At 37.8% G+C, this 26,561-nt stretch overlaps 1 protein-coding gene across 1 annotated transcript; it reads left to right on the top strand.

Annotated features, from left to right (window-relative positions):
* Window positions 1-21,481: 21,481 nt before the first annotated feature.
* Window positions 21,482-26,080, top strand: LOC123915106. Its single transcript, XM_045966257.1, has 12 exons — window positions 21,482-22,016; window positions 22,347-22,555; window positions 22,643-22,703; window positions 22,823-22,881; window positions 22,972-23,040; window positions 23,148-23,255; window positions 23,356-23,469; window positions 23,704-23,776; window positions 23,907-23,932; window positions 25,185-25,248; window positions 25,344-25,469; window positions 25,551-26,080. The coding sequence occupies exons 1-12, from the start codon at window positions 21,482-21,484 to the stop codon at window positions 26,078-26,080; spliced, it is 1,974 nt and encodes a 657-aa protein (XP_045822213.1).
* The last annotated feature ends 481 nt before the right edge of the window (window positions 26,081-26,561 follow it).

Below are 26,561 nucleotides of genomic sequence, written 5' to 3'. Positions count from 1 at the left end.
ATTGAAAATCAGAAAATTATAAATTTGTTTATCTAAAATAAGATATAATTTTTGCTCTAACAATTTTTTTGATTAAAAAGACATAAAGGCGAAAGGCAGGCAAATATTTTGGCTGCGGTGCAAATGTCTGAATGAACAACCAACACTTTAAATAGCAAGAACACAGAAACCCTAAAAACAATAAAAAAAATGATAAAACCAATAATAATGAAGGCGGGAGATTTGGAATCCAAAATTACCTTAGGGTTATGCGTTGAGACAAACCCATGTTGGAGGGAAAATTTGCTTTCCTCAGAGCCAAATTCTGAAATCTGCATTTGGGTTTTTCATGAAGCACCGATATAGCAAATTTCAACATTGGATAAAGGGTATACGTAAAGAAGCAAAAATTGAAAGCCAGATTCGGTTTATGTTTGAATGAGGTGGAAGGGTTTGAATTTGAATTTCAAACCCGTGAAGAAGGTTGCATCAATTTGGGATTTTGTTTTATTTTTGGGTAAAACATTGCTCAGTTGTTTGCCAGAAGAGGAAAACATCGCAGAGAAAGAAAAGGACTCATCAATGCTTTGCTCTGCCACCGAGTTTTTTTTTTTCCAGGCGTTTTGGGCTTACATAACATGGGCCTTGCATTTCCGGTCCATATGAAGGCCCTTTCATCATTCCTTCACTAATTTTTCCCTCCAACTCCAAATTTGAAAACATTGCCTAATTAAGGTAAAAATTTTGGAATATAATGAAAGATAAAATCCTATGTGGAGGTGCTTAGAGATTGACACTTGTCTTTTTTTGCTATTTAGTGTAGCTGACTTGTGTAGTTTTAAAGATTATCTTTGATAAAAACAAAAATGATAATACTTAATGTGAATGCACTGGATTTATTTTTCTTTTTACTGCTAATTTAGTTGATCTTCTAAACTCAGTGGCTGGCTCCAATAACTTCAACATCAAACATCATTAGCTTTGTTAATATTGGAGTATGATCTGACTGTGAAATTGTATTAAACTCACTATGTATATGAGCATGAGCTAGCTGTATTTTTTCATAACATGAGATCCAGTTTGCTTCCTTGATCTAATTGTGTCTATAAGGTTGTAAAATCATTCATTTGAAATCATAGATGTTCAATTTCATGATAGCCGAAATGGAAGATATGAAAAACCGTAATTAAAATAGAAAAGTATAACGTTAAGAGTCCACTAATGAGTCACTTTACATGGTGAAGGAAAACAGAGGATACTAATGAGTTCAGAAGGTAAAATTGCAAATAGTAAATATTGTCTGAGAGAAGTGAGAATAAGCAAGGTTTTAAATTGCGGACCGCATCACCTGATGCGGCCGCAATATTGCGGATGCGGTAGGCACTGCAACCGCATCGGACCGCAATTGCGGTGTGAACTCAAATCACACGTGATGCCGCAACGCAACCGCAACGCAACAGCATTTCACCGCAACACAACGGAGTTTTGACTGCAACGGCCGCAACGGTTCAATCCAATATTCCTTTTCGTAAAAATTCAGAGAATCTCACCTTTATTTTTTCCTTTATGTCCTTTCATTTTAGAGTTTCTGTCTTCTTATGTCTCGATGACTTAAAAATGAATTAAAATTTATATAGAATTATAAGTAAAAGATATATAAGGAATTACAATAATTATAGTATTCTGAATAAAAGCATACCTTCATTTTGTTAAGATTGAATTGTACTGATCTCTTGGCCAAAAAAGTCGGCTCTGAACACTTCAATCAATTACCATTTAGAACACCATCATTGTCATAATTGAGTTTGGATTTTCATATACAAACATCATAGCAAGCTCGCCTTGGTCCTTGAATATTATAAGTATGTGAATCAAATTTCAACCCTTTAACAAGCAGACGCGCAAGAACCTTCCTTGCATCACTCAACTTTCCATCTTTACACAAACCATCAATCATAACATTGTAATATCAATATCAAGATCTAAACCATCGAATACAACAGCACGAGTCAAAAGATTAGGAACCATACCATATTCCTTCATCATAAAGAACAACTCTTTATGGAAATCTTATTCGCAGAAATGAAAATTAAGTGCAAGGAGAAAATAATCCGAATCAGAATTGTTAGAAATTGATGTTCTTCTTAAGCCCATATCCATTGTGATCCAAGCCCATCCATTGTAGGATCCCTCCATAACATTTTGTATGTGATACACTTGGCTTGTTGCAAGTATCACACTTGTATTATTGCATGTAGTTTCCCTTACCACTTGTATAGATGCATGTATTTTCTTTACCACTTGTCATGTTGCATGTATTTCTCTTGACACTTGCCTTCATGCATGTAAGCTATGTAGTTGCTCCTTCTACTATAAATAGGAGTTCACAATGTACCTTGTATCATCAAACAATTAGTAACATAACATCTTCCTCCAAAACTTTATTGTCTTTCTAGTTTTCTAGTTTCTCTAACCTTCTTCTCCACCACTTTACAATAGCCTTTGTTTTTTCTTACATGGTATCAGAGCTTCATTGATCTTAACGGGTCTGTGAGGAAACAAAACCAGCAAGAAAACATTCACAAAAAAAACCTTTATACACCATAAATGGCTTCCAACAATAGTTCTTTACCTCCACCTCCTATGTTTGTAGGAGAAAACTATCATTTGTGGGCTGCAAAAATGAAAACTTATTTGAGAGCTCAAAGTTTATGGGATGTTGTGGAAAATGGAAGCACCCCACCGGTTCTTCCAAACAACCCAACGGTAGCTCAAATAAGAAATCACAATGAGGAAGTGGCAAAAGAAGGAAGAGCACTTGCCATAATACATGCAGCTTTACATGATGATATATTTATCAAGATCTTGAATCTTGAGACTGCAAAAGAAGCTTGGGACAAGCTGAAGGAAGAGTTCCAAGGGAGTGAAAGAACAAAGAAGATGCAAGTGTTGAACTTGAGAAGAGAGTTTGAAGCACTAAAAATGAAAGAAACCGAAACTGTTAGAGAATTTTCTGACAAAATTTCGAAGGTGGTTTCACAAATCAGATTGCTAGGAGAGGATCTCAGTGATCAAAGAGTTGTGGAAAAAATTTTAGTGTGTCTTCCAGAGAGGTTTGAAGCAAAAATATCCTCTCTCGAAGAAACTAAGGACTTTTCTCAAATCACACTTGCAGAGCTTGTTAATGCTTTGCAAGCTACTGAGCAGAGAAGATCTTTAAGGTTGGAAGAAAGTGTTGAAGGTGCTTTTGTGGCAAACACAAAAGGCAAAAACCAAAGCTACAATAGTTTTGGGAAAAAACATTTTGGTGAGAAGAAAGTGAAATTCCTGGCACACAGTGGACAGGTGTTGCTCAAGGTGTAGCAACACTTGTCTGTTGTAGACAGATGTTGTCACTGGTGCGCCAACACTTGTCTATAAACAGAGCAAATAACATAAAACAATACAAACAGTAAAGTAAATAACACACGAGAGTTGTTAACCCAGTTCAGCCTAAAGCCTACTCTGGGGGATACCAATCCAGGAATGAAGTCCACTATCAGCAGTATTACTTCGAAGCTAAACTCACCCGTTTACAACTTCTCACTTAATCACTACCCAATGACCCTTCTACCTAGGAACTCCTAGATATGAGACCCCGTCCCAATTCCCACCTTAGCAACACAGACAGCGCTGCTATTCAGTTCCACAAACACAACAGGTGGAGACACACTCCTAAGAAACTAGGATTCACTCTTGCTTAAAAGCTTGCGAGTAAACCACACAACACAATAGAACAATCTCCGTACTTCAAAGCTTAGGAGAAGTTCACACTTACAACTCAATAACACTCAGGTCCTAAGCTTGCATCATTGAGACACAAGAAAGGCTCACAATTAACACTCTAAAATCCTAAAACACACGCTTTGTAAGAACACGATTTTAGATGCTTGAAACCATATGCTTGCCTTCGTATTTATAGTAGTAGAACGACTTGGGCTTCAAGACAAAATTAGGGCTTCTAGAATTGCGGCAGCAGTGATATATTTTTGAAATCAATAGTTATATTTTTGAAACCGCAAAAATATATTTTCCAAAAATATAATTCCTTTGGAAAATAAAACTAGGGTTTAGCTGCCTCATAAAACACATTAAACACGTGCGCCTTCTTCTGTAAGAAACCTTGACATAATTCTTCAATCAGATCTTCAAAAGATTGAGTAGAAAATAATAACATCCAGCTGGCGCGCGCAGAACAGAGTCAGGTGTTGTTCCAAAGTGTCATAACATTTGTCACAACACTTGGGGTCAGCACACTTGTCTCAACACTTGGCTAAAATATGTTTTTGCAAAATGTAGACAATATACAAAAACCCAACAATCTCCCCCTTTGGCAAATTTTGGCTAAAACAATATTAGACCAGTATATAGAGAGATACATACAGTATTACCTTTCCTTCGAGTCAACATGATCACACAACTAGGAAAGAAAGTAACACACAATAAAAACTACTTCCAAGAGAGATAAGTAGCATCAGAGGCAATGCAACAGCGGAATAAAGACAACTAGCCTCATGGAACAACACAAGGAAAAATAAATTCCCATAAACATCTGAGAAAAATAAATTCTCAGTCATAGTAGATAGTGGACTCAATAGTCAGGTGCCATAACACTTGGCACAACATTTGTCATCAAACGTATTCAGGCGATCAAGAGATAATATCACTCACACTCCCCCTGAATTCATGCATACTCACCCCAGATAGAGAAAGAATATTCACTACTCCCCCTCAGTACATGCATATTACTCACACTCCCCCTCAATACGAGCATACAAACACTAGCACAACAACAGTCACCAACAGTCACCAGATGTGAGAACATCTGTCTTCACACTTGTCACACACACACACCACTCCCCCTTTTTAGCCATAATTTAGACAAACATCATGCATAGGAAATCATAGAGTACCAGAGCATAGAGAATATCAGTGTGCAGTTATTACAGACCATCTAGAAATCCAGGGCCTTGCCCATAAAAGGAATGTAACACCCCGAACTAACTACCCTTAAAAACGTGATCTTAAAAACTTTTTAAAGATATGAAGCCGGAGCGCTACGGAAAAACATTTTCTAAACGATCGTGCACATGACACGAAACGTCGCAGCGGAAAACATTAATAAAGGATTTTCAAAGCAATGAACAAAATAGTTCAAAAGATAAATCATTAACATAAAACATAAGTCAAGATGTTCACATCGATATACGACAGAATACAAACGATCCCCGACTCGATGTTACAACATACCAGAGCACTAATATACATCTCAACCAAACTAAACTTAACAAAACTATACAAAGGTAGCCTACACTAGCTCCTCACCAAAAGTGCTCCTCACCAAAACGATCGGCAGCTAAACTCGTCGAAAACCTCGACCTGAATACCTGAACCCCCAAAGGTCCAGCACATAACAAATAGGTAGAGAGTTAGTAAACATAATCACATACATACGAATATAGAAACGCACCTATATTCAACCTATCACGTAATACTAACTCACACACATGCCTCAATAAGCAATACACCAGATAACACATACTCACAAATACACAACCAGATAGTTTCACGTCGTTTCGGACAACACAAAGAACTCACATAACACATAACACATAATTGCACATTTACTCAAATGCGACTAAAGCCAAACATTCAATGTCATGCCAACCTAGACACGACTAATGCATGTGGTACCATCTTCTTTATCAAGGAACTTACCATTGATATCCTTCTTTATTGGACAAGTCCAATATCCTTCTTTATCAGACAAGTCTGATATCCCTAAGTAATGCATGAGTTTATGAATGCCATGCATTTACCAAACATATGATAATCACTTAGCACGAAGCTACTGCTCATTACATGGATAACATAATCCATTAAACTTCTTTATCAGACAAACTGATATTCTTCTTTATCGGACAATCCGATATACAAAAATACATATACTTCTTTGACATTTTATATAAATGCCATCACACAACACAATTATTAAACATATAATAATTCCAAACCAAAACAAAACCAAATACATGGATATACACACTTTACAAACATTAGCAAACATTGCTGTCACTGAGGCCTTCGCTAAGCGAGGGCTTAGCGAGACATAGCGAACCACACCAGGGAGTCACCTGCTCATGGCGAGACTTGGCGAGACTTGGCGAGCTTCAACGAACTATTCGCTGAGCGAAGGCTTGGCGAGCCTAAGCGAACCTCACCCGGGAACCACCTGCTCATAGCGAGCTTCGGCGAGATCCAGCGAACCTGTTCGCTACAGCGAACCCCTGGTCGCTTAGCGAACCACACCAGAACAGAATATCTGTTCTTGAGTTATCTAAGGCGGTTTAACCTCAAATCAACTCAAAAATACATCTAGACATGTTATAAATGCATAACAAGTGATCAATCATGTATATACCATACATATATACATGTATCAACAATCAAAAACACCAAAACACATCACACATACAAAATCATGTCAATTTCTTGCAAAATAAGCAAAGTTGCATAAACATGCAAAACCATCATCAAACATATACATATTCCCTCCTAGATGTTCATTAAGCATACTAAGATGAAAAGACATGTTTATGATAAAGAAACTTCACCCAAACCCCAAAGAAATTGGATGAGAGAGTTCAGGAATGGAGGCTAGACACCTCCCCTCTCTTGGATCACCCAAGCTTATGCTTAACCACTCTCACCTTAGATTGAAGGATGATTCTTGGCCTCTAAACCTCTTCTCCTTGCTCAAGTTCTTCTCCTTGCTCTCCTAGGGTTCTTGCTCTTGCTAACTTCTACTTCTCATGAAAAGTGAATTATGAAACTATTCATGGTTTTGACTTGCTACTTATACTACTCTCCAATGGTCATGAACCAAGCCCAATAGCCTAAGCCCATTAAGCCCTATCACACGCCCCAAGCCCACTAACACGGCAAAGGTTTCGCTCACAAACTTATGTTCGCGATAAATAATAATAGGTCGCGTAAATAAATATTTAACACTAACCCAAAATATATGCAAATATATAAAATATCGATTTACTAAAAATCGGGTCGTTACAACTCTACCCCCCTTAAAAGAATTTCGCCCTCGAAATTACCTAAGAGATAAAACAGAGAACGAACCCTCAACGCGGCATCTTCGGTTTCTTGCATACCGGATTCTTGTGACCTTCCTCGCCACAATTGAAACAAAACACTTTCACCCGACAAGCATCGGCCTTGTGCCCAAACTGTCCACAATTGAAACACTTGTCGCTTTTCCTCGGGCAATCATATGACATATGACCCCGCTCTCCACATTTGTAACAACTTCCACTTCCTTGCTTCTTCTTTCCACTTCCATTGCCCTTGTTCTCATACGGTTTACCACGATCCAAACCTTTCCCTTTCCTATCATTCAAAACCTTATAGTAGTTGGTCTTGGCTTTGCTATCTTCATCACAAATCCTTGCCTTGGTCATAAGGGTCGGAAAATCCCTGATTTCAGAAAATCCAATCAAAAGCTTGATATCCGGACGAAGTCCACTCTCAAACTTGACACACTTATCCTCTTCGGCTTCCACCGTATTGTAGTGTGGACTAAACACACACAAAGCTTCAAACTTAGCCGAATACTCGGCGACTGATAAATTTCCTTGCTTGAGCTCCATGAACTCGATCACTTTCTTATTCTTCACATCAGCCGGAAAGTACTTCCTTAAAAATTCCCTTTTGAAAGCTTCCCAAACGATAGCAACACCGTCCACTCCAATCCTGAGTCTCACATTCCTCCACCAAACGATTGCCTCCTCTCTAAGGGCATAAGTTCCCAAAGTAGTCTTGTTCTCCTCAGAACAACACATTGCTTCAAAGATGATCTCAACCTCATCTAACCACTTGATAGCTCCCTCCGGGTTATAGCCTCCGGTAAACAGAGTTGGTTTATGCGACATAAACCTTTCCAATCTTTTCTCACTATCCCTTCCCGGGTCATTATCCCTTACCACCAATGTAGTCAAAGCAGTCAAAGCTTGTGCAATCTGAGCGTTGGTCCTAGCAGCAGCCATGATTCCTGAACGAATCACAACTCGACGTTAGAATGTATTAACAGTGTACCCAACACATGCTTCATACAAGAGAAAGAAAATCCTAATGGCTCACATGAACCGACCTGCTCTGATACCAACTATTGTAACACCCCGAACTAACTACCCTTAAAAACGTGATCTTAAAAACTTTTTAAAGATATGAAGCCGGAGCGCTACGGAAAAACATTTTCTAAACGATCGTGCACATGACACGAAACGTCGCAGCGGAAAACATTAATAAAGGATTTTCAAAGCAATGAACAAAATAGTTCAAAAGATAAATCATTAACATAAAACATAAGTCAAGATGTTCACATCGATATACGACAGAATACAAACGATCCCCGACTCGATGTTACAACATACCAGAGCACTAATATACATCTCAACCAAACTAAACTTAACAAAACTATACAAAGGTAGCCTACACTAGCTCCTCACCAAAAGTGCTCCTCACCAAAACGATCGGCAGCTAAACTCGTCGAAAACCTCGACCTGAATACCTGAACCCCCAAAGGTCCAGCACATAACAAATAGGTAGAGAGTTAGTAAACATAATCACATACATACGAATATAGAAACGCACCTATATTCAACCTATCACGTAATACTAACTCACACACATGCCTCAATAAGCAATACACCAGATAACACATACTCACAAATACACAACCAGATAGTTTCACGTCGTTTCGGACAACACAAAGAACTCACATAACACATAACACATAATTGCACATTTACTCAAATGCGACTAAAGCCAAACATTCAATGTCATGCCAACCTAGACACGACTAATGCATGTGGTACCATCTTCTTTATCAAGGAACTTACCATTGATATCCTTCTTTATTGGACAAGTCCAATATCCTTCTTTATCAGACAAGTCTGATATCCCTAAGTAATGCATGAGTTTATGAATGCCATGCATTTACCAAACATATGATAATCACTTAGCACGAAGCTACTGCTCATTACATGGATAACATAATCCATTAAACTTCTTTATCAGACAAACTGATATTCTTCTTTATCGGACAATCCGATATACAAAAATACATATACTTCTTTGACATTTTATATAAATGCCATCACACAACACAATTATTAAACATATAATAATTCCAAACCAAAACAAAACCAAATACATGGATATACACACTTTACAAACATTAGCAAACATTGCTGTCACTGAGGCCTTCGCTAAGCGAGGGCTTAGCGAGACATAGCGAACCACACCAGGGAGTCACCTGCTCATGGCGAGACTTGGCGAGACTTGGCGAGCTTCAACGAACTATTCGCTGAGCGAAGGCTTGGCGAGCCTAAGCGAACCTCACCCGGGAACCACCTGCTCATAGCGAGCTTCGGCGAGATCCAGCGAACCTGTTCGCTACAGCGAACCCCTGGTCGCTTAGCGAACCACACCAGAACAGAATATCTGTTCTTGAGTTATCTAAGGCGGTTTAACCTCAAATCAACTCAAAAATACATCTAGACATGTTATAAATGCATAACAAGTGATCAATCATGTATATACCATACATATATACATGTATCAACAATCAAAAACACCAAAACACATCACACATACAAAATCATGTCAATTTCTTGCAAAATAAGCAAAGTTGCATAAACATGCAAAACCATCATCAAACATATACATATTCCCTCCTAGATGTTCATTAAGCATACTAAGATGAAAAGACATGTTTATGATAAAGAAACTTCACCCAAACCCCAAAGAAATTGGATGAGAGAGTTCAGGAATGGAGGCTAGACACCTCCCCTCTCTTGGATCACCCAAGCTTATGCTTAACCACTCTCACCTTAGATTGAAGGATGATTCTTGGCCTCTAAACCTCTTCTCCTTGCTCAAGTTCTTCTCCTTGCTCTCCTAGGGTTCTTGCTCTTGCTAACTTCTACTTCTCATGAAAAGTGAATTATGAAACTATTCATGGTTTTGACTTGCTACTTATACTACTCTCCAATGGTCATGAACCAAGCCCAATAGCCTAAGCCCATTAAGCCCTATCACACGCCCCAAGCCCACTAACACGGCAAAGGTTTCGCTCACAAACTTATGTTCGCGATAAATAATAATAGGTCGCGTAAATAAATATTTAACACTAACCCAAAATATATGCAAATATATAAAATATCGATTTACTAAAAATCGGGTCGTTACAAGGAACAACAAAGAAAAACAACAAAAGTACATCAGAAACAAATATAAGGAAAACACCAGCAATCAAATTGAAGAGCTTTCATCAGAGTCCTCCATCACATCCTCAGAACCATCCTCAGACTCACTAGCCTCTTCTCCTTCTTGTCCATTTGGCTCACCCTCAGCCATCTCAGCAGCTTCCTCAGCTTTGAGTGCCTCAATCACACGGTCTATTTTCAGCTTCCTGGCCTCAAGAGCTCTGCTGGTCTCAGTCAAGTCTGCAATCATATGCTTCCTTGAAAGTACACCACCCTGGACAGATGTGCCAACACCTGCTGCAGCATTTGTCCCATCCAGCAGCCTCTGCTCAATCACCAACACCCCTTTCCTTTTGCAAGGAACATCAGAACTTCTCAAAATATCTGGGTGTTGCTCGAGTATTATATTGCATAGCAGAGTGGGAAGAGCAACTGGTTTCTCAACAGCATATGTTAAAGCATGGCTCAAAGTTTCTTGAAAGAAATAAGCTCCATAGTCAAAATTAGCCTTGGTACCCACAGCATAAATGAACTTGCCCAATCCTCTTGCAATATCACCTGAGTGAGTGGTTGGTACCCAATTATGGGCAGCAATCCTATTTAAAACAGCATAGAATGGTGAGAGGGAAGTTGCAGACAACTTTGCCTTGCTTGGCCACACTTTAATTTTTCCACCAGTGAGGACCTTGCAGATTTCATTATCTGTGGCTTTCAGAGGAGCCACTTCATCAGAGCTTCTTTGGAGATATTGGTTTATCACAATAGGGGAGAATTGAACACACTTTCCACGAACAAACACTTGCCTGTATTCAGGACTTGCTGGATCATTACAATCTGCAGCTACATTAATCAAAAATTCTTTGACAAGCCTGTCATAGCACTTGTCCAAACCTACAACAGTTTTCATCAAACCAGCATACTCAAGAGCTTCAACAACACTAGGACATTCAAGAATATCAGCTTTCAAATTTCTTTCCAGAGCTAACCTTCTATGATACACAAACTTCCACCTTGCAGACCCATTTTCCAGATGAAATGAAACATTATCTAATGGAGCAGATGGAACAGATTGAGGAACCTTCTTCCTTCCTACACTTTTCCTAGATGTGCTGCCAGATGCAGCAACATCTGTCTCCGGTTCAAAATCAGAATCACTAGTTGGAGGGGCCTTTCTTTTCTTGGTCTCTGACCTAGGGACCACTTTACTGACAGGTTTTGGAGGTCCATACACAGGCTTTTTACCAGTAGCCTTTCCAGCCTTAGAGGGTTTGGGTGTTTGGACAGGTGTGTTAGTAGCCTCTACAGCTTTACCAGCCCTACTTCTAGTCCTCCTAGCCACACTTGCTTCAGAATGTGCAGGAATAGCCTTATCACTAACAGTAGTTTCATTTTCATTAACAATTATCACCTCAGGAGTTTCATTCACAACTTTATCAGAACCAGCTTCTTTATCAGTATCCTTAGGTGGGGGACTCTCATCAGACTCAGAATAGTCCACAAGGTTCTCTTGTGCCAAAGATGTGGGAACATCTGGCACCACATTTGGCGCAGCGCCATGTGTTGCAACATTCGGCGCAACATGAGTCTCAGGAGCAGTTTTCTTAATGGACTCATTAGCAACAGGATTATTGGTCTCAGTAGAAGCACCAATATTATCATCATCAGCAACAGGGGAGTTAGGAACACTTTTCCCCAAATTTTCAGACACAGTAGGTTTCTCTAAACCTAGGTTTTCAACAGAATTTGGAGCATCAGAGTTTTGATTAAGTGAGTTCTTACCAGATGTGTCAACATTAACCTCTGCAGCCTTTACGACAGGAGTAGCAACACCACTCGATGGAAGTGGATCAACATGCAGTTCAGACATTGTAAAACTTCTTCTTGATTCAGACTTCGATTTCTTGCTCTTACGCTTTGAGACTTTAATCGAAGCGGAGGGAGATGAAGGATTTGTATTTGTTCGAGATGATTTATCCTTCTTTGCAACAGATTTTCTCCTCATCGTTGGACTTGTGGAAGGTATGGTGGTTAGAGGAACAGCATCGATTACCACCTTTTGTAGTGATGGAGTAGCATCTGACTTTGTTGGTGAAGATTTGACAGAGTTCGACATGATTTGGAATTGAAGTTTTCTGAGAAAAGACAAGGTTGGAGAAATGTTGATGCGGAAGATGGATAGTTTTTGAGCGTGAGAGAGAGAATGAATGAGGAGTAATGATTGTGGTTGATGGAGGTTGTGGGAAGTTGAATGAGAACTTCCTTGATTTGCGTGTAACTTAAAGTGATGAGAGGTAGTTACACGCATTGCCTGCTGTAACTGCTATTTGTCTTCAAAAAGGCAAATTCCAAGTTTGCCTCTTAAATTTTCAAATTGACTTGCATCCAACGCTTTAGTAAAAATGTCTGCTAATTGTTCTTCCGATGCAATGTGCTCAAGTGTAACAATTTTTTCTTCTACAAGCTCCCTTATAAAATGATGACGTATATCAATGTGCTTAGTCCTACTATGTTGAATAGGATTTTTAGAAATGTTTATAGCACTCAGATTGTCACAGTAAAGTGTCATGACATCTTGCTCCACACTATACTCCTTCAACATTTGTCTCATCCATAACAATTGAGAGCAACTACTCCCAGCTGCTATATATTCTGCCTCAGCTGTTGATAGAGACACACTATTTTGCTTCTTACTAAACCAAGATACTAGATTGTTTCCCAAGAAGAAACAAGCACCAGAGGTGCTCTTTCTATCATCAGCACTTCCAGCCCAATCTGCATCACAATATCCAATTAAGGTAGAATCATTACCATGAGTGTATAGAATACCATAGCCACATGTTCCATTGACATATTTGAAGATCCTCTTTACTTGAGTCAGATGACTCATCTTAGGCTCAGATTGGTATCTATCACAAACACCAACTGCAAACATGATATCAGGCCTGCTAGCTGTGAGATATAGTAAGCTCCCAATCATACTTCTATAGAGACTTTGATCCACATCAACCCCTTTCTCATCTTTGGTGAGCTTCAAGTGTGTAGGTGCAGGTGTCCTTTTGTGACTCCCACCTTCCATACCAAATTTCTTCACAATGTTTCTTGCATATTTTTCTTGAGAGATAAATATGGTGTCTTCCATTTGTTTGACCTGAAGACCTAAAAAATAAGTTAGCTCACCTACAAGACTCATTTCAAATTCAGATTGCATTTGATGCACAAAATGTTCCACCATTTGTCGCGACATTCCACCAAATACAATATCATCCACATATATCTGAGCTATCATTAGCTTCCCTTTTTCTTCTCTTACAAACAGGGTTTTATCATTACCACCCTTCTTGTATCCATGGCTGACAAGAAATTCAGTCAATCTTTCATACCATGCTCTAGGGGCTTGTTTCAATCCATAAAGTGCTTTCTTTAGTTTGTAAACATGGTTAGGAAAGCTTGGATCTACAAACCCTTTTGGTTGCTCAACATATACCTCTTCATTTAGATAGCCATTTAGGAATGCACTTTTTACATCCATTTGATATAGCTTGAATTTCAAAATGCATGCCACAGCCAAGAGTAATCTTATGGACTCCAAGCGAGCAACTGGAGCAAAAGTCTCATCAAAATCTACTCCTTCTATCTGGGTGTATCCTTGTGCTACAAGTCTGGCTTTATTTCTAGTAATATCACCATTTTCATCAGTTTTGTTCTTGTACACCCACTTTGTACCAATAACATTTATACCATCTGGTCTAGGTACTAGATCCCATACCTCACTTCTTTTGAACTGAGTTAGTTCCTCCTGCATAGCATTGATCCAGTATTCATCAGTCAAAGCTTCTTTAACATTCTTTGGTTCAATCTTTGATATGAAACATGAATTGGAGATTGCTTCTTTTGATCTTCTTGTTGCAATTCCTTGATTTGGATTTCCAATGACAAGTTCCAGAGGATGATTCTTCTGTGTTCTAGTAGATGGTCCCTTGTTTGGTCTAGGAACCTCTGTAGTAGACTCAGAATGTTGATCAGGTTCAGGTTCAGTTTGATCATCATCAGGTGTTGGGACAGGTGTTATGACATCTGTCTCTTCAGCTGGATCTGCACTTGTTGTATCACTGTCATCAACAACAACATTAATTGATTCCATCATAGTTCTTGTTCTGGAGTTAAAAACCCTGTACGCTCTGCTGTTGGTTGAGTAACCTAAAAATATCCCCTCATCACTTTTGGGATCCAATTTTCTCCTAGGTTCTCTATCTGCCAAAATATAACATTTTGACCCAAACACATGGAAGTACTTCACAGTAGGCTTCCTATTCTTCCATAGTTCATACAATGTTGTAGCAGTACCTTTCCTTAATGTTACTCTATTGTGAATGTAACATGCTGTATTCATGGCTTCAGCCCAGAACTTGTAAGGAACATTTTTGGCATGCAACATTACTCTAGCAGATTCCTGTAAGGTTCTATTCTTTCTTTCAACCACACCATTTTGTTGGGGTGTAATTGGTGAGGAGAATTCATGAATTATTCCTTCAGCAGCACAAAAATCAGCAAATTTAGAGTTTTCAAATTCCTTACCATGGTCACTTCTGATTCTTACAATACCACAGTCTTTCTCTTTTTGAAGTTGTACACAAAGGTTTTTGAATTCTTCAAAAGTCTCAGATTTTTCCCTAATGAAATTCACCCAAGTATACCTAGAGAAGTCATCAACAATAACAAGAACATATTTCTTACCTCCAAGACTCTCAACTTGTATGGGCCCCATCAGATCCATATGTAGTAACTCAAGAACTCTAGAGGTGGACAAGTGTTGCAACTTTTGGTGCGACACTTTGGTTTGCTTCCCAATCTGACATTCACCACAGATATTGCCTTCCTGTATCTGTAAGATTGGTAGTCCTCTGACAGCTTCCTCTGATATGACTCTCTTCATGCTCTTCAGGTTAAGGTGTCCTAATTTTTGATGCCACAGCTTAACCTCTTCATTTTTAGTTAAGAGACATGTAGATACATTACCTTCTTCAAGAGGGATCCACAAGTAGCAGTTGTCTTTTGATCTAACACCCCTCATAAGGATGTCTCCTTCATTATTGCTGACCAGACATTCATTTTTTGTAAAGTTGACTTTCATGCCTTGATCACATAGTTGGCTTATACTGATTAGATTGGCAGTTAGTCCTTTTACAAGGAGAACATTTTCAAGTTTTGGTAGACCATGGTCAATCAGTCTTCCAATACCTCTGATTTCCCCCTTTGCTCCATCTCCAAATGTCACAAAACTTGTGGCATAGGATTTTACTTCCTTTAAATATTTTTCAACACCAGTCATGTGTCTAGAACAACCACTATCAAAGTACCAATCTTCTTTTGATGAGGCTCTGAGAGACGTATGGGCAATCAAACCTTTCCCACTGCTTTCAGCTGTATACTCCTTGGTATTGGTTGCATCATCTTTTTGCTTCCATTCCATCTTTGTTTTAGTGATGGATTGATCAGGTTCTTGTGGAATTTCACTTGGATAACCATACAGTTTGTAGCAATAAGGCCTTATGTGCCCCTTTCTTCCACAGTGATGACATCTCCATGAATGGTACCTGCTTCTTGGTCTAGGTATAAACCTAGGTCTCTGCCATCTTTGCTGATGTGGTGCCACATGTGGCAACACTTGTCTCTGCTGTCTAGGAGACAGGTGTGGCGACATCCTGTCATGCCCTTTTGGAGATGGTTGTTTATTCAACTCAGGCGAAAATTTCCCTTCTTTGTTGTAATCCATAATCCTGTTAACATTTTTGTATTCATACCCAATGCCTGTTTTGGATCTACTGGGGGCAGGCAAAGTTTCCAGGATTTCATCTAGATCACTTCCTTTGAATAGCCTAAGAACATGCTTCTTTAAATTCTCAAGATGAGAGTTTAATTCAGTTACCTCTTCATTCAGATGGGCTATCTCAGTCAGTTGTTTGATCTTGTCAGCTTCTAAGTTGATGATAGTTGCCTTCTGTTGCTCAATGATTTTTAAACTATCTTCCCATTTAGTACCAAATTCAGAGATTCTTGACAAATTAGCAGCTTTCTCAGTTTGCAATTTAGTGATTGTCTCTTTTTGCTCTTCAGAGACTCTGCAGACTTCTGCACTCTTCAGACACAGCTTTTTATATGATTCAGCAAGTTCATCAAAGGTCAGTTCTTCTTCACATGATTCAGTGTCAGATGTGCAAACACTTGTCAATACATGTATAGCCTTTGCAGTATCAGTTTCTCCTTCAGAATCTTCATCTGACCAAGTTACAGTTAACCCCTTCTTTTGTTTCTTCAGAAAGGTACCACATTCACTTCTAATGTGACCAAACCCCTCACATTCATGGCATTGAACACCTTTATTTGGAGCTGATTTTTCATCTGTTACAGGTTTTCTGAAGTTCCTGTAAGTGTTGCGCCCAATGTCAGCTGCACCTGTCTTAGAGCGTTTGTCCATTCTCTTCAGTACTTTATTAAATTGTTTTCCCAAAAGAACCATTGCATCAGAGATGCTTTGTTCAGACTCTGTGTCACTCAGTTGATCTTCTTCCTCAGCATTTGAAACAAAGGCAATACTTTTGTTTTTCTTATCCATCTTTTCATTTGCAGCTACCTCATAGGTTTGTAGTGAACCAACCAGTTCATCTAGCTTCATATCTGTGATATCCTTTGCTTCTTCTATAGCTGTGACTTTCATATCAAACTTTTTAGGTAGAGACCTGAGCATTTTTCTTACCAGCTTTTCTTCAGGTATCTTTTCACCCAAGGCATCAAATTGATTGTCAAAATCAAGTATGGTCATGTGAAAATCCTGAATGGTTTCATCATCATTCATTCTAAGATTTTCAAACTTAGTTGTTAGGAGTTGTAGCTTAGACAACTTCACTTTAGAGGTACCTTCATGAACAGTCTCAAGAATTGTCCAAGCTTCCTTAGCACAAACACACTTTTTGATGAGTCTGAATATGTGTTTGTCAACACCATTATATAGTGCATATAATGCTTTTGAGTTTGCAAGAGCAAGCTCATCCTCTTCTTTGGACCATTCTTCAGCAGATTTCAACTCAAGAGTTGGTTTACCATCTTTGTCCATCTTCACAGGTGGGGTCCATCCTCTCAGAATTGCCTTCCATGTCTTGCTATCAATTTGTTTTAGGAAGGCCATCATGCGGGACTTCCAATAGTCATAGTTTGAAGCGCCAACCAAAAGAGGTGGTCTGGTAACAAAACCTCCTTCTTTGTCCATCCTTGCCAGAAACGATTTCCCTGGAGCTCACCCTAAAATTCAGAACAGGGTGCCTGCTCTGATGCCAATTGAAATTCCTGGCACACAGTGGACAGGTGTTGCTCAAGGTGTAGCAACACTTGTCTGTTGTAGACAGATGTTGTCACTGGTGCGCCAACAGAAAGGGAAAGGAAAAAAGGAGGATGTCAACAACAAAGGAGAGAGCTGGAAAAAGAAGTTTCCAACTTGTCAACATTGCAAAAAAGATACTCATTTAGAGAAGCATTGTTGGTATAGACCAGATGTTAAATGCAGAGCCTGCAATCAACTTGGTCATGTGGAGAAGGTTTGCAAAAACAAAGCAAACCAGCAGAGACAACAAGCCCAAGTTGTCGAACACCACCAACAAGAGGAGCAATTATTCATGGCTTCTTGCTATTCAACCGGAAGTAGCAAAGAAACATGGCTAATAGATAGCGGGTGCACCAATCACATGACTCATAATGTTGGCATTTTTAAGGAACTTGATAAGTCCTTGTTCTCTAAAGTTACTATTGGCAATGGAGAAAATGTTGATGTCAAAGGAAAAGGTGTTGTAGCTGTTGAAACTCCCTCAGGTATCAAATATATCTCAGATGTTTTATTTGTACCTGAAATAAATCAAAGTCTTTTAAGTGTGGGGCAAATGATGGAGAAAAACTATTCATTGCATTTCAAAGATAAGAGATGCACTATTCTAGATCCTTCTGGATCTAAGTTAATGACTGTTGAAATGAGGGGTAAAAGTTTTCCAATAGAGTGGAAACAAACAACCATGCATGCTTTTCCAAGTAGTGTTAATGATTCCTCCTTGTGGCATAAAAGGTTGGGTCACTTTAGTTACTCAACCTTGAAACAAATGTGTTCTCATGATTTGGTTGAAAATTTACCAATCATTGAAGATGTTGTTGACATGTGTGATGTATATATATGTCAATATGGAAAACAAATTAGATTGCCATTTCCCGCTGCGTCAACCTGGAGAGCTTCTGAAAAGTTACAGCTGATACACACTGATGTGTGTGGTCCGATGCCAACGACATCTTTAAATGGCAACAAGTATTTTCTGCTATTTATAGATGATTTTACAAGGATGAGCTGGGTATTTTTTCTTAAGCAGAAGTCAGATGTGTTTCCTGCATTTCAGAGTTTCAAACTTATGGTTGAAAAAGAGACTGATTGTCAGATTAAAAAGCTCAGATCTGATAATGGAACTGAGTATACAGCAGGGGAATTTAAAACCTTTTGTGAGCAAGCTGGAATTCAACATCAATTTACTGTTCCATACACTCCTCAACAAAATGGAGTGAGCGAAAGGAAGAACAGGACAGTCATGGAGATGGCCCGGTGTTTGCTCTTTGAGAAAGGTATTCCTAAAACTTTTTGGGCTGAGGCTGTAAACACCTCAGTTTACTTGTTGAATTTGTTGCCTACCAAAGCCTTGAAGGGAAAAACACCGTTTGAAGCATGGTATGAAAGAAAGCCATCTGTTGAACATTTAAGAATATTTGGATGCGTGTGTTATGTTCACGTTCCAAGTGTGAAAAGAGATAAATTGGAAACCAAATCTGTGGTTGGTATCTTTTTGGGGTACAACAGTAACTCCAAAGGGTATCGAATTTATAATTTGGAGACCAATAAAATTCTGGTTAGCAGAGATGTGAAGTTTGATGAGTACTCTAAATGGAATTGGGAGAAAAGTCAAGCAGAAGGTTCAAGTAAGGTATTGCCTGCTGAAGATAGTTTGGAAGATGAAAATTCAAACTATGATAGTGATGATGATTTTCCAATCCGAGGTACTAGAACCTTGGATGATATTTATGCAAGGTGCAATATAGCTACATTAGAGCCTACACGATATGCTGAAGCTGCTAATGTTGAAGGATGGAAAGTTGCCATGCAGGAGGAGATGAAGATGATAGAGAAAAATCAAACTTGGCAGCTTGTAGACAAACCAGAAAATCAAAAGATTATTGGTGTTAAGTGGGTTTATAGAACCAAACTCAATCCTGATGGTTCTATAAATAAACTTAAGGCCAGATTGGTGGTAAAAGGTTATTTTCAACAACATGGTGTTGATTTTTCAGACACTTTTGCACCTGTTGCAAGGCATGATACAATTAGGCTGTTGGTTGCCTTAGCAGCAAAATTGGGCTGGAAAATTTATCATTTTGATGTTAAATCAGCTTTTTTAAATGGGTTGCTTGATGAAGACATTTATGTCGACCAACCTGAAGGTTTTAAGGTTGCAGGAAGTGAAAATAAAGTTTACAAGCTTCATAAAGCCCTCTATGGCTTAAAACAAGCACCAAGAGCATGGTATAGTAGAATTGATGGCTATCTTCTGCAAAGTGGTTTTAAAAGAAGTGAAAATGAAGCTACTTTGTATGTTAAGTGGTCGAAGAATGAAGTGAAGCTAATAGTGTCCCTGTATGTTGATGATTTGTTGGTTATAGGGAATGAATCCAATTCTCTAAGTCAATTCAAGCAAGCTATGGAGAATGAATTTGAGATGACAGATTTGGGTGAAATGAAATATTTTCTTGGTATGGAGATTTTTCAGTCAAGTGTTGGAATCTTCATTTCACAAAAGAAATATGCTTTGGAGGTATTAAAGAAGTTTCATATGAATAAGTGCAAGCCTGTTTCCACACCTCTGGTTGTGAATGACAAATTATCAAAGGATGATGGTGATAATAGTGCAGATGCTTCTATTTATAGAAGTATAATTGGAAGTTTATTGTATCTTTCAGCAACCAGACCTGATATAATGTTTGCTGCTAGCTTACTTTCCAGGTTTATGCATTCTCCAAGTCAAGTTCATCTTGGTGCAACTAAGAGAGTTTTGAGGTATATAAAGGGTACAACTGATTATGGTTTGCATTTCTTGAAAAATGAAAGTGGAGACCTCCAAGGATATACAGATAGTGACTGGGCTGGAAGTGTAGATGATGCCAAAAGTACCTCTGGTTATGTTTTCTCATTTGGCAGTGCTGTGTTCTCATGGAATTCAAAGAAGCAAGAAGTGGTCGCCCAATCATCAGCTGAAGCTGAGTATATTTCTGCTGCTGCAGCAACAAATCAAACTATTTGGCTAAGGAAGATTTTATCAGATGTGGGACAATTTCAAAGCAAAGCTACTGTCATATGGGTGGATAACAAATCTGCTATTGCCATAGCAAAGAATCCAGTCCAACATGGAAGAACCAAACACATCAAGGTTAAATATCATGCTATTAGAGAAGCTGAAAAGTCAAAGGAAATCAGTTTGGAGCATTGCAATTCAGAAAATCAAATTGCAGATATAATGACTAAAGCTCTTTCCAAGGGAAAGTTTGAAGAGTTGAGGTCAATGCTTGGAGTATTCAAGAAAAACATCAAGGAGGAGTGTTAGAAATTGATGTTCTTCTTAAGCCCATATCCATTGTGATCCAAGCCCATCCATTGTAGGATCCCTCCATAACATTTTGTATGTGATACACTTGGCTTGTTGCAAGTATCACACTTGTATTATTGCATGTAGTTTCCCTTACCACTTGTATAGATGCATGTATTTTCTTTACCACTTGTCATGTTGCATGTATTTCTCTTGACACTTGCCTTCATGCATGTAAGCTATGTAGTTGCTCCTTCTACTATAAATAGGAGTTCACAATGTACTTTGTATCATCAAACAATTAGTAACATAACATCTTCCTCCAAAACTTTATTGTCTTTCTAGTTTTCTAGTTTCTCTAACCTTCTTCTCCACCACTTTACAATAGCCTTTGTTTTTTCTTACAAGAATGAAAATGAAAATTAAGTGCAAAATCAGAAATGAAGACGAAGAAGAACATAGAATCCAAATAAATTGAGAAAAAAGAAGCGGTGATAAAAGGTGGAGATTGGGGAAACAGTGATGATGGTAAACGAAGAAGGAACGGTGGTTAGTATACCTGAAATTGGCGCAAATGACGATAGTGGAAGAGGAAAGGGTGAAAGAGGAGGGAAAGAGATTGAGTTGGATAATTTGGCTCAGATGACATACCTTTTTGTGGGTCCCGGAAATTGTTTTTCCCTCCAAAACTTATTGAAGATAAAAATTGTCCGATGTGAAAAATTGGAAATGATATTCTCAACATGTGTTTTAAAATGTCTAGCACAGTTGCTTCATCTAATAATAGATGAATGTGAAAACTTGAAGTATATCATTGAAGATGATGATGTGGAGAATAAAGAAACATCAAATTATCATATGTCTCCAATTAGGACATGCTTTCCAAAACTGAAAACACTTGTTGTCAGGAAGTGTAACAAGTTGAACTATGTATTTCCAGCCTCCATTTGTACAGAGCTTCCTGAGCTACTGTTTCTCATGATACAAGAAACATGTAAGCTACAGAAAATATTTGGAGGAAGTGAAGAAATTGATCTAAAAGTTGGGATTCCAAATCTACGTATTGTAGTATTTGCCGAACTACCAAGCTTTTTCCAGGAAATCCAATCTCAAATTATAAAACATCGTTTTGTACACAATTGTCAAAAACTCTCTTTGACTTCAACATCAACTGACGTTTTATCAACTCTCGAGTCCACTTGTGATGAACATAAATTAGGTATAAATTAATAATGCATGTCATGCTGCTATTGAAGGAAATATGAGAGGAACTATATATGTATTACTAATGTTCTTTTTATTTGTTTGATAACATTCACTATAAAAATTATGTTTTGTTACTACCTAATGGGTGTTGTTAAATGTTAATTTATAACTTTTTGCTATTTAGGTTATGAATTGGTAAGATATATTTGGATAGTGAGTCTACAAATAGTAAAAGAACATTCTAAAACCAAAGGTACAAGTGGCGGAAATAAAATTGGCACCGAGATTCAATCATCAACATCTAGAAATGAAATTGATTCAACTATTGAAGAGGATTCTACTTCAGAGGATTCTACTTCACCTATGCAATTAGTTGCTGATCTTAAACAAAAGGCATTCCCCTATTCATTCTTTTGACTCTTTTTCAACATTGGAAATGAATTTTGCTACCCACTGAAACATCTTTTTCATTTTATGCAGGATACCAAGTTAAGTTTTGAAGATGTTGATCTTAAAGAAAAAACTCAGACTAATAATAAAGGTGAATACTTTTTGGATCAATTTTCTTTTCTTATGCTACCTCATCACCCTATTGATTTTGAATTTACACATGTTGTTCAGTTTCTCTAAATGACAATGTTTTCATTCTTATACTTTCAGTGGACCCTTCTAAAGAAGAGTCCGAATCAACATCAAGACACAAGTTGACTTCTTCACAGGTCAACACCTGAATATTAGTCAATTTCCTTTACTTAGTAATGGATGTAATTAATAGATTAATATCACTAATGTGTCTGTTCTTATTACAGGAGTTGATGAATCCACAACGGTCAGTTGCAGAAATCGATACTGCCTTCAAACCTTCTCAGGAAAATAATGTAATATATATAGTACCAAAGAAATTATTAAAATAAATAAATTTTTACTTCAACTAGTATTTAAAAATATGCTGCAACTAATTTACATTTTCATGCTATGCAATTAGTTGGAGGGTTCTACATCAGGAAAAACAGCCGCAGAACCTTCTTTGTCCACCATTTTTGAAACAAAGAATGAACCACCTATACAATCAGACGTTGCTCCTAAACAAAAGGCATTTTTCCTCTATTTTGTTTGTATTATCTTTTTGACTCTTCATCAATGCAGGTTTTGAATTATACTATCAACTTAAACATCCTTTTAATTTGATTCAGGGTATAAAGTTAAGTTCTGAAGATGGAATTACATCAGCTAATGCCAAGACAATAACATCGTCAACTCATTCAAAATCAGCTAATTCGTTAGGTCCAACGGCTACATCTTCACTTGTGAGTTTATTTTATGTATCAAAGTCTTAAAATTAACATGGTATTTTTCTTACTTGTTGTGTTTATAAGAATCAAACCTTTAAACCAATTTTGATATAAAGAGTAAAAAAATGGAGTCTGCTTTTGAAACTTGGATTCTTTTGTTTTCTATTTTCTTAATTATCTTTATATAGTGAACCAAACAAACATATATATAGTGTGGCTGATCCTACAAACAATTAAAACTTTATGTAGGAATATGGTGATGGCCAAATAGTTGTAGCTTCTCCTCCAATTTCCTTGACAAAGACTCTTAATGATGATCAAGGTGAAGGATCTTTGGGTCAATTTTATCTTCTTTAGTTACCTCATCACCCTTTTCAATTTTATCTTCAATTTATTTTTTAAAAAATTATATGGTGCTCTAAAAGACTAATTATTCTTTCTTATACTTTCAGGGGACCCTTCTCAAATAGATGAAAAGGTAGCAAGTTCATCATCATGGTCCATTATTTGATTAGTAATTGCCATGTGATTTTTTTTTAATGGCAAATAATAGTATTATATATAATTTGCAAAAGGAATAAGAGAAAGTTCATAATACAAAAGAAGTACACTCATTCAACCTCTAAAAAACACATACATTCTACAAGAAGGCAAACTGAAAACCCACCACCACAAGAAGATCTAAGGACCCCTCAGAGAGAGGGGCAAGGATCAACCATCAAGAAGGACAGTCACAAGAGACCTTCAATCAATCAGACCTCACGAAGACCCAACTCAACACCCCTACAGACTCTACCGGTTCCAGCAAAAAATAGGGTGCATACCCCACTCGTAAAAGGAACAGGCGGAGCCAGAGTTTTTACCTAGCACCATTTTCAAGATGAAAGTTTCACCCTATCGACCAAACACTTAGCAAAAAAAGTTCCTTCAGAACAAAAACATCATTTCGGGAGTTCTAGATAGTCCACACAATAGTTTGCCAAATTAACATCTACCCGAATTTGTTTTTCCTATACCCATGTCTAAGAAAACCTCAAAACACCCTAGGATACCAGGAGGAGACACCCACTCAACACCCAACCAACTATAATTGCCATGTGATTGAATTCCTATGAATCAAAATTCAAACTAATTTTGATATAAAGAATATCTTTTTTTGTTTTGTTAAGAAGTCCCACATCAATTGCGAGATGACCTGAAAATGTGTTTATAAAGTAGAGACAATCTTCACCTTACAATCTGATTTTGTAGGGTTGAGTTAGTCCCAACTCTCAATTATATGATCGTATCAGAGCATCCTCCACGATCCGTTAGGCTACCTGTTATCAGATTTCCATAATCGGGCCACCCACCGTTTATATCCACACACCGAGCCCAATAGTGCTTGGCGTGAGTGAGTGTGTTAAGAAGTCTCACTTCGGTTGCGAGATGGTCGGAATGTGTGTTTATAAGTAAGGACAATCCTCACCTTACAAGCCGGTTTTTGTAGGGTTGAGTTAGGCCAACTCTCAATTCTAAGAAGTCTGTTGCTTAAAAAGCTTGCACCCAAAGTAAAAGGAATTGTTGCTCAATAATTGTTGAGACTTAACATTGACATTCTTTTACAATTTTAAATCTTATCTGTTGTGAAATTAGGCTCTTCCAAACTAAAAATATCGTGTTAAATATTGTAAGGTTGATCAGACTTAAGATATGATAATATGATTTGTTGGTTTGAACTAAATATGTAGGAAGATGGTGATGACCAAATAGCCACAGCTTTTTTCATTGCCACTACAGAGACCAATAATCAAGGTGAAAATGCTTTGAATATGTTTTTTCACTCTTATGTTACTTCACAATCCATCACCCTTTTGATTTTGAACTTTTTCGTCTCACAATTGGTTTAGTTTCTCGGAATGATGATGCTTTGAAGAAAGTAAACTCAAATATCAAGGACCAGTTTCCTAAGAATAATGAAGAAACAATTTCCAAATCTCCTGTTCCATCTCAATTTCCCTTGGTTCCTTCTAAAGGTATTTTATTGGATGAATTTTGATTATTTATTAACTTTGTTGTGCGCAAATAGGTTTAGTTATTCTTTCATATGATTTCAGGAGACCCTTCTCAAAAAGTAGAAGAATTAAGTTCTTCTTTGCTTGTGATGAGGGAGCTTGAGCAACTGGTCACCAAGAAGCATTTGGATGATGAGAACTTGTGTTTGTTGAATGATTTCCTTGTAAATCATCCTTCAGTTCTTTTAAGGGACACTTCACTTAGTAATAAATACAAGGGCTATGCTTACAACTGCCTTGCTGAGCTATTGAAATTCCTCAAAACTCATAGCGTGTTGGAAGTATTGGGCTCATGCAAAACTGAATTTGTGGAATTATTACAAGATGCACGCAGCTTTGCTTTTGATAAAGATTGGTTTGATGGTATCGAGAGGCGCACTTTGTTTCCTGATTTACAAGTCTCTCAAGATGTACTAAAAAATCTATCAGTTTCTAAGCAACAAGTTACAAAGGATGTTGAAGTACTGCGTTTGAAGATAGAGGATCTTAAACATCAACTAACATCCTCTGAAGCTGTTTTGGAGAATATCATTCAACAAGAGGCAGCTTTAAGCGCCCCTATTGGATACTAGACTATATTTTCTTGTATTTTCATTTCTTCATTGATAACACCATACGAATTTCACTTCGTAAACTTTTATCCTTCAGTATTGATTATTCCTTGGATATGAAGTTTCGTCATTTCTCATCTGAAATGAACTAAACCGTCTTATTATGTTTGTATATTTAAAACTATTATTGATTGTTTGTATACACACAAGTAAGAGGACTTATTATTGTGAGAGATGAGAGGATCAATTGTCGACCGTTAAATTCATATCAATGGATAAGATTAAATCGGTCATTAAACAATGCACTACTCAAATTATGATTTAGTTTTGTTAGACTTCAAGAACCTTTGGTGCAATACTCAAATTATGATTCTTCATGATTCTCCCATAGCGCACTGACGAGGTATTTAGTAGCAGCGAAATTTCAACCAAGTGACGGGATGTTGTTACAGCGGCGAGGGCGACTGAGATGAGGATGACTTGTACAAATTCTGACAATGAG

This window comes from Trifolium pratense, linkage group LG3 (genome assembly GCF_020283565.1).
Source record: "Trifolium pratense cultivar HEN17-A07 linkage group LG3, ARS_RC_1.1, whole genome shotgun sequence".
Classification (NCBI taxonomy): Eukaryota; Viridiplantae; Streptophyta; class Magnoliopsida; order Fabales; family Fabaceae; genus Trifolium; species Trifolium pratense.
Note: the sequence above shows the minus strand (reverse complement) of the source record. Positions and strands in the feature narration are given on the sequence as shown.